This window comes from Rhinolophus hipposideros (assembly GCF_964194185.1).
Source record: "Rhinolophus hipposideros genome assembly, chromosome: 23".
In the NCBI taxonomy this organism is placed as follows: Eukaryota; Metazoa; Chordata; class Mammalia; order Chiroptera; family Rhinolophidae; genus Rhinolophus; species Rhinolophus hipposideros.
Window position 1 is genome coordinate 334,367 of NC_138069.1, and position 12,969 is coordinate 347,335.

At 59.0% G+C, this 12,969-nt stretch overlaps 1 protein-coding gene across 5 annotated transcripts; it reads left to right on the forward strand.

Annotated features, from left to right (window-relative positions):
• The first annotated feature begins 1,401 nt into the window (after positions 1-1,401).
• SH3BP5L (SH3 binding domain protein 5 like) lies at positions 1,402-12,729 on the forward strand. 5 transcript variants are annotated; one of them, XM_081035320.1, is made up of 8 exons: positions 1,441-1,536; positions 1,927-2,511; positions 7,390-7,452; positions 7,586-7,714; positions 9,121-9,282; positions 10,492-10,665; positions 11,082-11,240; positions 11,403-12,729. In XM_081035320.1, exons 2-8 carry the CDS (start codon positions 2,329-2,331, stop codon positions 11,520-11,522), a joined length of 990 nt encoding a protein of 329 aa, XP_080891446.1. In that variant the 5' UTR covers positions 1,441-1,536; positions 1,927-2,328; the 3' UTR covers positions 11,523-12,729. The 5 variants fall into 5 exon arrangements, with proteins under 5 accessions (XP_080891443.1, XP_080891446.1, XP_080891447.1 ...); XM_081035321.1 differs by having other exon boundaries at positions 1,524-1,554; XM_081035317.1 differs by having other exon boundaries at positions 1,402-1,536; positions 11,082-12,729.
• The last annotated feature ends 240 nt before the right edge of the window (positions 12,730-12,969 follow it).

Here is a 12,969-nt window from a genome sequence, read left to right on the forward strand (position 1 = left end):
TGAGATTGCATTTGGTCTCCTTGAGGGCCAACCCTGGGAGAAGCCAGAAGACAACACATCAGGCGTGATGGGGGGCAGTTTGGGCATTCCATGTACTCGGGAGGTTTCCCACCAAATGCTGCAAAGATCCGTGACAACTAGAGCTCATGGTTACAAAGCACTGGACGAACCTGGACAGGAGCTGGGGGACAAGGTGCAAGGGTGACATCCATTGGCATAGTGCTGCATGGGAACCGTGGGAAGGATTCCGGCCGGGGTAGAACAGAAAGCGGTGGGTAAAATGGGGTCATCACAGTGAAACCCCAGCTTTACAAAATTCAAGTGACTGCTGGAGAGGAAACAAATGCATTCACTTCCACACGTAGCCTGTAAGGGTTTTGCACGGCACCTTAACAGTAAGGAGCGTGACAGGAGACTGAGCTGTTACTGTCCACCAGGCCGTCCACTTGGGACACTCAGAGTCCGCAGGACACTGCAGGCTCACTGCCAGCATTTAAAGCACAAAACTGCCAATTTGGGAGGAAGTTCTCTTTGAAATCACTCTTAAAGGGATATCCGGCTCTACTTCTTACAACTTTTTTTGATGTGGTGATTCAGGGGTGAGGAGACGAAGGTGGGGTTACAAAGAAGGATCAAGTCCGTTTGCCTGCCACACGTCAGGGTGAACCCCGACCTGCTCCGAGCAAGTCGGCTCTTTTGTAGAAAGACACGCCCGCCCCCGGGTCGCTCCGCTCCGGCCTTGTCACCGACGCGCCGAGCTCCTCCTCCTCGCGGGCTTGCAGCGCCCAGGGCACCCAGTTCCCGCGGACAGATTCCTGTCAGCGCTCGCGGCGTCAGCAATGCCATACCCAGGGACAGCGCGTGTCTCGGGGTGGGGCCGTACCGGTGGCGCCAGCCGCAGGCCCATCGGAGCCGTGGACTAGGCACCGTTACTAAGGGCATCGCCGAGTTCACGGGAGCGACGGGAATCACTTCTGTAAAAGCCACCCTTCGGCTAACGGCTGAGTCCACTCGGCCCGGACTTGAACGGCTGCGACACCTATCGGAAACCCAGCCGCTCACTTCCAGCGCCACTTCTGACTTCCTGGGCGAGGCCGGAAGTGGCTTTCCAGCAACCGGAGTCGCAGTGCCGTACAGCAGGATGGCAGCGCTCTCTTCGGGAGTCGGTTGTCCAATCTGCGTTGTATTCTAGCACTTACCTACCCATCAGGGGCTCTCGATTTGAATTGCACGCCTCAGTTCTCTCAGCACAGCTTGCTCATGTTTCAATCCCATCCAGCTGCGGTGGAGGACCGGCTGGAAGCCCTCGCGGCGCGCCCGACGGCCGTGGGGCGCCATGTTGTACGGACCGAAGGCCGGGCGGGCGGGCGGCCGGGCATCCGGACGTGGCCGCCTTGCAGCAGAGTGGGAGCGGGAGGGCGTTGTCCCGGGTGACGCAGTTCCGCTTCCTGGCGGCCGCGTCCGATTTGGTTGGCTCCGCTTGTAATCGGGAGGAGGGGAAGCTTGTTTGCTTGGGGGATCTCGGCGCTCTGCAGGGTAAGCGGTGGTGAGACTGTGAGTGGAGGGCCTTTGCGCCTCGCTGTGTCGGGGTCTGGGGACGGGGTCCGTGGGGTCGAGGAACGGTGTGGGGTTGGAGACGCGGAGCTCGGGGGTTCGCGGGCTGCAGACACTCGGCGGTGGGGCGGGGCCGGCGGGCTGCGGTGAGTGGCTGGGCGCGGCGGCGGCGGACGTGGGACGCAGGGGAGCGGGAGCCGCGCGGCGGCGCGCGTGGACAAGGACCCCGAGACCTAGAGGGCGGAGGGGTGGGGGTGGGCGCCGGTCGGAGCCGGGGCGCGAGTCGAGGCTGGGGTCCCGCTGGCCGAGGGCTCGCAGGCGCTGCGGCCGACGTCCGAGGCTGAGCGTGGCCCCGGCCTTTGTCCCCCGCAGCGCCCAGCGGCCCTCCTCCGCAGCCTGCGCGCGGCCCGGCCGTCTGCCCGCAGCTGTCACCGCGCGCTGGACGCTCTGGCCTCCGCCCTCCCGAATGCTGCGCCTCCTCGCAGGCCGCGGCCCGGGATCCAGGCCCCCTGGCCCCGGCCTCGGAGCGGCGGCGCGGGCTCCCTGTGGCTGGGCGGGGAGGACGTCTGCGCGGGCGAGGCCGGAGCTCTAGGAACCCTGCTGACGACGTGAACCTCGGCCCGGACCCGCCTGCGAGGTTCTTCCTGTGCGCCCTCACCGGTCTCGGAGAAGGGAGCCCTCGCCAGCCGGAGCCCAGGAAACCTCACGCTGGGGCCCCGGTCCCAGCATGCTCATCCGGTCCCGCGCCTAGGGCTGCGCTGTCTCCAGCTCGGCATGGCTGAGCTCAGGCGGGTCCCGGGGGGGCGGGAGACGCCCCAGGGAGAGCTGCGGCCAGACCTCGTAGAGGATGAGATTCCCCCCAGCCCGGTGGCACAGGAGTCCCGAGGCGCTGGGAGCAACAGTAGTGAGGCCAAGTTGTCCCCAAGAGAAGATGAAGAACTGGACCCTAGGATACAGGTGAGGAGACTGATGGGGGAGCGATCGAGAGGCCTGCTTTCCTGGAGAGCTGGCACGTGAATGCACTGGGGTTTGTCAGCAAATCCTGGCAACGCAGCGTGACAGGTGCTGACAGGTTTGTCTGGGATGGCCAGCCGGAGTGCCTGGGGGTGTGGCTGAAGCCGCACTAAAGAAGGGAGGCAGCAAGTTGGTGGCAGGCCCACAAGGCACACTCAGGTCAGTCGTTGTCGAGTAGAACTGTTGTTCTTGGCAGACACACACAGGGGCTGTTAGCTCCAAGACCGGCGTGGGTGGGAATGAGGAGACGTGGCTTTGAGACTGGGGGGCACTCTCACCTTACGCACAGTGCCTCCAGGCACATCCACATTGTGAAGGGTGAGCGCTCACATCTTGTAAGGGAGGCACTAGCTTTCAGCCTGGAAGGAAACCTGGTATGCTCGGGATGCTGTATGAGTCGTGGTCAGCCATTGCTAACACACATGCTGGGCTCTGAGAGTGCCCGGTCTGTCAGGTGAATGCAGGAGCTGATGTGTCATCCTGGAGTATTTGCAGTCTGGGTGGTCAGTAGGGCACATCTTGGGGAGGGAGACATGCAGCGATGGGTGAGCGGGGAACAGGGACCGGGTGGAGGACATGCTTGGCCAGCCCGGGCTGGACTGCAGTGTTGCCAGGCAGTGGCTGCCAAAGGCTTCCTGCGGAAGCTGCTTGGGCAGGAGAGGGCCAGACTGAACATGTGTGCGTGTCTGGGGCTGAGTCTTCCCTTTGGGCCCTAACGTCTCTAAGATTCTGATGTGGAGGCGACTCACCTGTGTCAGTGTCCCTGGGCTTGCCTATCAGCAAAGTGTCAGATTACTTTTGTGCATGCAGGGGAAATCACGGCTGGCTCTGGCACCTTTCTAATCCTCTTGGGGTTCCCAGGATGTGTGAGTGCTGTGTCTGTGCTCACAGTTCAGCACTGGTGAGCATAAACCAGTGACTTTGAAGTCAGCTCCGTCTGCTGCTGGTGCGCAGATTTGTCGTCCACCAAGGAAACGAGTGGCTGGGAGAGGAGCCCTGGGTTGAGATTTGGGTGACCTCCAGCCGGTGATCTGTGATTTTTCACATTGGGCGGGTAACCTCCACGAGTCTCGGTTCCTTTGTCTCTAAACAGAGGTTGGCCACGCTGATTTGCACGACCCTTTTGACACAGTCTTATGATTTTTTTCCTCAGACTTGTTACTCTGTCTCCTGGTGACAGTTCGTGGGTAGCGCTTTGGGAGAGACCCCTGTGCTGTTGGGGAGGAGGACAGTGACGTACTGCGTGCCCTGCACTGTTCTTGGTACTGCCCCCAGGAGAGCCACCATTCCCTGTCCTGTCTCTGTCCCTGCACCCACATGGGCAGAGGTGGTGCTAGGAAGAGTCACTGCCATATTGCACTGTGCAGTCACGAAGCTACCAGCTGCATGTGGCTACTTAAATAAAATCAATTGAAAGTAAATAAAAATGGAAAATGCAGCTCCCAGGTGCTGTGGCATTATGGAAGTAGACCATTCTGTCATTATGGGCAGATCCATTGGATGAGCTCTGTGAGCGCTGGAGAGCACTGGGCACCTGTGAGTCCCCTGGCCTCTAGTGAGCCCACCGTTTCACTGGGGTGAGAGGTGGGCAGGCCCTAGTCTGTCTTGCCAGACTGGGAGGCACGCTGTGTCTTCTGTGGGGAGGACACACCTCCCTCATTGGTGGCACGCAGAGGGCCTGGGCTCCAGCCTCAGCAGACACTCAGCCCTTCTGGATGGGGGGTGGTGGTGGGGACAGTAGTGGGGCAGGTATCTTTGCAGGTCTCTTCTAGTGTTGACAGCACACAGCCCGTCTTCTCCCGACAGTGCATTCAGTGGGTCTCCACCAACAGAACCCTCAGTACCCACCAAGGAGCTTTCAGAGCACTTGTTCCTGAGCTATGCGAAGACAGTAGAACCGTAGTCTGGAGGCGAGAGGTGGCTCTAACCTGCAGCCTGGGCTGGGGACTCTGCTCAGGTGTTTCCTGGGACTTCGGGCGAGGCTCTGTCTGATGTGGGGCCTGGGGCTTGGCAGGCAGGAAGCCCGCCCGCCTGTGTTCCCGTTGTCTCCTGGGACCCCTCTGGGAGCTGGAGGGAAACCAGCTGGAGGCCAGCTCCAGACCTTTGGGGACTGTGCTGTTCCCCAGGAAAGGCCACTGGTTGTGTGTCCATGTCTTGACCCCCAGTATAGTTTTCTGAGGCCTGCAAGCTGGTGGGACAGAGAGGGTCCCAGGGGAGGGGAGCCGGCAGGGTGGGTGGTGCTGGGTGGGTCTGGGTCTCCTCCCATGCGGCTTTCTCAGCCACCTTTGCCGGGTGTTCTTTCCTGAGGTGAGTACATACAGTCACTCAGACGCCCCTCTTCAGGCTCTGCAGGATAAGTTTGTAGCCTGTGAGTCCTCACTGAAGTGTCTGTTTGGCTCCCAGCCATCTTCCCCTGTTTCCATCCAGGGTCCGCCTGTCAGCTTGGGTTAGTGCTTTGATGGCCTGCATGGTGGTCAGGCACATGTGCAGCCCGAGCACGCAGGCCTCTGCCTCCGTGGCCCGCGTCCTGGAACTGCACTGAGTGCCCATGAAGGTCACCCTCCTGCTGGCTGCGGGCTCACTGATCAGCGATGTTCGCTGACTCAGAGTTCACTCTCCTCAACTTCCATTTCAGTGGCTGCCAGGAGTCCCAGGTGGGGCGGGCCAGACTGAACATGTCCCCAGCCATCCAAAAGGCCCAGTGCTCTCGGTCTCCGCTAGGCTTCACTGCCTGACTGTCTCCACCCCCTTGCTCACCCTGCCCTCCAGCATGTTAGGAAAAGGAGCAGAACTCACGAACAGAAGCCTGAATGGCCAGAGGGCTGTTCTGGTGTGCATTCCCACCCTTGGCCAGTAGCCAGAGCCACGCACATCCCTTTTCCTGTGGGGTGACCTTGTAGAGCCACCCACTCTGACGACCTTGTCAGCGTGGGAACACTTTGGGCCATGGAACGGAGTAGGAGCCAGTCTGGACCTTGGTTTGCCTATGGGGACATTGCAGGGTGGCCTGTACCTGCATCCTCTTCTCCCCCAGAACCAGTGTGTGCTGCCCTCACAGGCCTGTCCCTCCCCTACCAGGGCCATGGCTTTGCAAGTTGATGGTAATCCTGTGTTCTCTGAGGTGTCATCCAGGGGCATCTGTAGTCCTATGACGGTGGTCACAGCTGCAGGAAAGCAGATCGAAGGGCAGGTCCCGGACCCAGCCCCAACTGTGTCCCCATGCCCCACCCCCTTGTCTCTTTTCTGTGGAAGCCAATGAGCTGGGAGGGCTGCGTGCCTCCCATGGGCCGTGAGCCACGAGCTGGGCCCGTAGGGACAGGTGACCTTTCACCCTGACAGGAGTTACCTCTTCTGAGGGCCCATGAGGGTGATCCCATTAGTTGCAAGTGACGTCCTTGCTAGGAAGGCACTGAAACTCAAGAGTTCGTTGTTGGTTGGGGTGCTCCCTGGGGCCTCCCCTGGAGTCCCAGAGCCGTGTTGGTGCCTGTAGTTCCAGACGGTCTTGTCTTCTGGACACCGGGTTGTGTGACTGACCGCATGGCCATGTGCACCAGCTTCTAGACCCGCACCGTCCTCTGTGGCAGCCGTCGCCAGTGGCCAGGTTGAGATGTGCCCTGATGGTCAGCTGTGTGTGGATTTCAAAGGCAGAGAGAAAGACAACATGAAGTATTTTAAAAAAGTAAAAGCGTTGCTAATAATTTATGCTGATAACATGTTGAAATGATAAACTTTCGGGCATACTGGGTTAAACCAAAAGTTACAGTTCGATCTGTTTGGTTTTGCTTTCTTTAAATGTGGCTACTAGGAAACTAAAAAGTACACGTGAGGCTCACTTGTATTTCTCTTGCATGGTGGTGTTCCTTCAAGTTCAGCGTCAGGTTCGAGGTAGGGTCTGCGCTGGGATGGGCATGTGTGCCATCACACCCGTGCTCTTGGTCTGCTCTGTTTCTTCCTCTTACTGTGACCAGGGCACATAGCTTGGTGTCCTGGGCTCAAACTTGCTGACCTAAATCTTGTGGGGCCTGAGGAGGGCATCGAAATCAAAGGACTAAAAGGGTCATATGCTGGGTTGTTGGGGGGCCAGGCGAGGCAGAGATAGCATGACTCACACCAAGTGTGTCCATCCTTGGGCCATGGGCAGCAGGCAGACACAGGCGAGGCCCTCAGCACCCGGCATTCCTGGGGACACTGCTTTTGCATCGGGGTGTCCTTGGCCTGCTGGGCTCCAGGAACTTGACTGACAAAGGGCAGGGACAAACACTTGGGGCCAGCACACCGCCCTGCTCCATTCCAGGTGCTCCTGGGGCCAGTGTGTCTGGTGACTTCTCCCCAAGGCTCTTTCTGGGTCCCATAGGATCTGCCGTGTGGGGACCGGAGGTCGCTGTCACCCTATTGCCTGAGCAAGTCTCGGGCCTTCTGCCCTCATCGAATCTGGCTTCAGTTACCCACCAGGTCCTCATGACTGCTGATCTTGCATTTCCCTGGGACACTGCAGATGGCCTCTCCACCCCTGTGTGTGGCCTGGTGCTTCTCACCAAGCATCTCTCTGTCCCCGCACTGCTGCTTCCTGTGCACGCATCAGGCCCACCCTGCTGCTGACCCTGCCACCCCTACTGCCCAGCAGGCCACCACCCCACCTGTGTGGCCTCTCGGGTGGTCTGTGCCGAGCACAGGCACAAGCCTGTATCATCCGAATCTGAGTTCATCATCACAGTGGGGATTTCCCTACCCAGACATAGGTGGATGGGGACAGTGTGTTGGGCCAGGGGGCAGTGGCGGGGTGGGGGGCTCTCCCTGTCCTGACTGCCCCTTCTGCGGCAGGAGGAGTTGGAGCAGCTGAACCAGGCCAGCGAGGACATCAACCAGGCAGAGCTGCAGCTGGATGTGAGTGCACCCCTCACTCCCCCTGGCTGCTCCTGGGTGCTGGCCCTGCCTCTCCCTGTTGGGCACAAGCAACAAGGGACGAGGGACTGGGACCACACACATGCTCCTGCACCCACATCTGTCCCTTTGCCAGGAGGCCAGGACCACCTACCGGAGGACCCTGCAGGAGTCTGCGAGGAAGCTCAACATGCAGGGCTCCCACCTGGGGAGCTGCATCGAGAAGGCCCGGCCCTACTATGAGGCCCGGCGGATGGCCAAGGAGGTACGGCTGGGCTGCTGTGTGCCAGCAGGCACGTTTGGCTCTGCGCCTGCCTGTCTTGCTCAGTCTTCTCCCCTGACTCATGTCTCTCTTTTATTTGCTTACCCCTCCACTCCTTCACCCTCTTCGCCCTTCTCTTTATACAAATAACATGGCTTCACTAAGAGAAGACTGTAATTGTAACTAACTGGAAAACACCATAAAGACAGGAAACCAAAATCACCCCAAATCCTGCCAAGCACATTTTACGACTCTTGAACCTGGGGTTTGCTTTGGTCAAGCATGGTGAGGTGACCGGCTGAGAGACAACAGCCTTGATAGAACAGGTTATTCCAGTTGCTAAACCCCGGGGGTCATGCCATGCCATGCCAGGCCACACAGGGAAGCACCTGGGTCCACCAGGAGGCAGAAGGCACAAGGGGAAACTTGGCTCACGGCCTTTTTCCTGGTTTTCCTGGGGAGGATCGGGTGGGGCAGGGCAGACAACTTTGAGCAAATGTAGGATGGGACAGTGAGTAATTGGGACATGCTCCAGACTGGTGCTGGTCCTTATTTTCTGGTACCTGGCCCTGGGTGATTTAGGGCGGGGTCATATTGGCCTGATGTGTGAGCAGGCCAGGGAGGTGGTGGGCGTTGGCTGACTGGTTGGCATGAGAAAGGTGTGCTCACAGGGGAGTTGTCATGCCTAGGAATTAACCAGCCTTGGGAGGGCAAGCAAGGCCCCCAGGTGGCAGTGCATTATAAAATACAGAAAATAAAAAGCATGGTTAATATAATACAGATGACTCCTAAAAATTGTTTTTGTATACATCCTGCCAAAATAGGATTATACAGTGTATGCTGTTTTTATTCCTTTTATTTACATTATGACATGGTTCTATGTCAATAAACATACATCATGCTATCATTTCAAAGGCTGCTTAATATTTCCTTGTATTAGATGTACTGTATTCATTTAACCAGTTTTTGTTTGGTAAGTGTGGCTATGAAGAGCATCTGAGCCCCTGTCTGATGGCATCCTTCAGCTCCTCTGCTGGAATGGTGAAGGCCTTGGGCGGCTTGCTTCCTGAGACACTCAGTGCCTGACCACCTTTCAGCTAAAATGGCATGGACCTTTCTGTGCTCACCAGGGCAGAAGGCCAACAAGCGGCCTTTCAAACTGTTGGGTCTCACACACTCGCCCTCCACTGGCAACGTTATCCTTTTCCATTTTTGTCTACATTTACTCCTCTCAGGCGATATCCTCACCAAATGTTCTTTATAGAATGTTCTTCCTCCGCATTCATCCTTAGTGCAGTTTGAGAAGTGAAGCCAACAGTGTGATGAGTCTTCCATCCTCCCCCAGGACGGGTATCCATGGTAACTGGGGGTCCTTCGGGGCTCTTGCCTTGACAGCCCTCTCCCCCTAGGCCCAGCAGGAGACACAGAAGGCGGCCCTGCGATACGAGCGGGCTGTGAGCATGCACAATGCTGCCCGGGAGATGGTGTTTGTGGCCGAGCAGGGCGTCATGGCCGACAAGAACCGGCTGGACCCGACGTGGCAGGAGATGCTCAACCACGCCACCTGCAAGGTGAGCCAGGCAGCGCAGGCAGGTACCCTCCCCAGCTCCCCCTCTTGCTGCCACTCCACCCATCACGCTTCTTGCTCCTTCCTGTGTCCTGCACTCCACTCTTCCCCCAGCTTCAACTGCTCCAGGCACAGCCTGTCCTTGCTGTGTCCTGTGTGGCCCCCACACACGGCCTTGTGATGCAGTGCGTCGCTGAGCCCTCAGCCCCAGATATGGGAAACACCTCACCCCTGCTGCTGCTCTGGGTTCAACACGTGCAACTTTTCTTTAGCTGTGACCCCTCACTTCTGTTTTCAGAATATTCTCCCATTCTTGACTCTGAGCTCTGCTACTGTGCCTTCGTTTTAGAAGTATAATTTTTGTATCACTTCTAAGCCACTTGAAGGAGACCGGGGAGCGGGAAGATTGCGGGCACCAGCTCCAGTCTGCTGCCTTCACCTTGCAAGTGTTTCCGTCTCTTCAGGCTGTTAGAACACAATAGCACAAATGGGCGGCCTAAACAACACACGTCGATTTCTCACAGTCATGGAGGCTGAAGTCCAAATCAAGGCGCAGGCCAACTTGGTGTCTGGTTTCCAGACACCACTGTCTTGTCCCTGTGTCCTCGCTTGGTGGAAAGGAACTCTCCAGGGCCCTTTTATGAGGGCACTAATGATCCCATCACCTCTCACAGGGCTGCCTCCAGTACCATCAACCTGGGGTTAGGGTTTCAGCACCGGAATTTGGGGGACAGCGACATTTAGCCTAGCGCAGCGTCAGGTTCCCCGTGTGCAGCTTAGTCCGGGGCCACTGCTTCAGACAGCAACAGGAAGGTGGCAAGGTGTCTGGAGACGTGCCTGCCTGCTGCTGGACTCGAGAACCCCGTGCCAAGAGCTGTGGCTCTCCATCCTCGGGCCCCTGCCTCCTGTCGTCCCCCAGCCCCACCTGGCACTGAGGGCTCCCTGAAGATGATGGCTATGGCAGATGTGCTGGGACAGACACTGCCAACTGGCTCCCGACTGGTCCAGAGATCCCAGAGCCCTCTCCAGGCAGCAGCAAGGTCGAATGGTGGGTGGCGCTGATAACAATAGGCAGCTGCGAGGACCTACTGTCCTTTGTGTCTCAGGAGATCTGTACCCTCGAAGCTCAGCAGATGGTGGGAGTTTCCCCCAGGGTAACATTTGGAGTGTGTCCCAGCTCAGTGATGTGTATCCTCCGCCCCACCTGGGCCAGGTGAACGAGGCGGAGGAGGAGCGGCTTCGTGGCGAGCGGGAACACCAGCGGGTGACACGGCTGTGCCAGCAGGCAGAGGCGCGGGTGCAGGCCCTGCAGAAGACCCTCCGGCGCGCTATTGGCAAGAGCCGCCCGTACTTTGAGCTGAAGGCCCAGTTCAGCCAGATCCTGGAGGTAGCTGAAGGGGGGGCAGCAGGTGGGCATGGAGAGGGCGGGGAAAGGGATACAGTCTGCTCCCCCAGCCAGGGTCAGTGTGGTGGGATGGACCCCACAGGAATGCAAAGTGGGATCGGGGTGGCTTCTGGCAGAGAACGGAGCGGAAGGGAGGTGAGCAAGAGAAAAAGTGATATTTGGGGGAAACCAGGAAGAATGGGGAAGAGGAGCCTGCCAGGTAGGGAAAGGGCACCCTGTGGGGAGAAGGGTGAGTGGGGATGGGGGATGAGGCTTGGGCGTGGGCAGGGAGACCACAGGGCTTCTTCTGGGGCCAGGAGGGTGGGGCCTGGCGCGGGGTTTGTGTTGGGTGGGGACGACGGCCTGGGCCTGGGAGTGCCTCCTGGATCACCTCATTCTGTCCCTGCCTCCTTACGCAGGAGCATAAGGCCAGGGTGACAGAGCTGGAGCAGCAGGTGGCCCAGGCCAAGACCCGATACTCGGTGGCCCTGCGCAACCTGGAGCAGATCAGCGAGCAGATCCACGCGCGGCGCCGCGGCCTGCCCCCTCAGCCCCCGGCCCCACGGCGCTCCTCCCCGGTGGGTGCTGAGGCTGTGCCGGATGGCAGCGAGGACAGGGACAGCGGGATACTTGAAGGGGCTGACGGTGGGGCGTCAGAGGGAGGCCTGGGGTCTGGCCCTGCTCCCGACGCAGACTCCTGGAGCCTGCTGAGCCTGCGCACCGTGGCCTCCGATCTGCAGAAGTGCGACTCAGTGGAGCACCTGCGGGGCTTGTCGGACCACGCCAGCCTGGACGGCCAGGAGCTGGGGCCCCGGAGCGGGAGCCGCGGGGGCCGTCACCAGCGCAGCATCAGCCTGTAGCCTGGATCAGGGCGGCCCTCGTGGGTGACGAGACTCTTGACTCCTGTCCTGCGCCCTCGCTGCCCTTGCAGAGGTCTGGTTGGCTGTGTCAACCTTGTCAGGTCCACCCCTCCCAAAGTGTGACAGGTGACAGCTCTGCCTTGCCCCTTTAGGCTTTTCTCTGGCCCTCACGTTCTTTCTCCTGGCTCCTCATGGTCTTTCCACACCCTTTGCTGCCTCATCCTGACTCCTGTACTTCAGTCTGGCCATCCCCCTCAGGAAACTTGCTTGGTCCAGAAGGCACAGGGAGGCCCATCCCAGGTGGGCGCTGGAGCTGAGTGGATGGTTCCCTCCCAAGGGCCCTAGGGATGTGGTATAGAGCCCTGCTGACAGCCCTGTGCTCTGTCCCAGTCTGCCCGTGTGTAACCTACGAGATGCCTCTGGAGACACCACCCCAGCCCCTTCAGTGCTCCCTGCTCACAACCCAGGCCACTTTGTGTGCCCCACAGTGGGACTTGAAGGTGAAACCCAACACCAGTGTCAATGTAGGGGACATCACCAACTCCACACAGGCTCCCGTGTGCATGGCGTTTTTCCAATAGGACTGGGCCCTTCGCGTCACCATGGTGCTATTGGGCCTGTAATGGTCCTGGGTGGGGGTGGAGATGTAAGGAGCTTCTAGTGGCTGAGGCCCTGGCCACCCCTGCCTCAGAGTAGGTGGTACTATTCTGGGTAGAGGTTGCTGAGCCCAGTATCAGCACCCCTTGCAGGACAGAGTGGGGAATCTGGTGCTTTTCTCCCAACCAAACCACCTATTCCATGGTCCCTTGGGGAATGCTCAGGTATGGTTGCCCAGCTCCCTGAATGTGGGGAGGGGACCCGCTCTCCACAGGGGACAGCTCCAATGTCTGGTGGTGCTGTGTGTTGGGGGGCAAGATGGGGAATCCACACCAGGTCTGGGTGCCTTGGGGAACCGGTCATTCTGTCCCGCCCTGGGAAGTCTGATGGCTGGACTCGGGGCAGGAGGGCTGATGCCTAGGCCTGTGTGCACTGCGGTCGACGGGAGCAGTGGACCTTCACGTGGAAGGTGTCTCTGTTAACAGGTTTGAGACAGGATGGTCACGATGAGGACCACTGGGTTTGAGGTGGCCGTGGGAGTGCATGTGCTACTGTGTATGGGAAAAGGGTCTGCCTTTGATTTTATTTAAATAAAATAGTTTACGTAACAGTAATGTTTACTACCCCTATCAGGAAAGGATGGGGGAGGGGAAAGAAGGCAAGGGGATCTCTTTCTATGGGGTGGTCAGGGAAGGTCCCTGGGAGGTGAAGAGACGGATGAAGGTTTAACCAGGCCATGGGAGGAGGGAGGCTTGTGGTTACAGGTCTGGGGTGAGCAGCACTGGAGGCCCCCACCATCCTACTGAGTGAGGAGGGTTCTCTAGGGTGTAGAGTGGGGTGGACACACCAG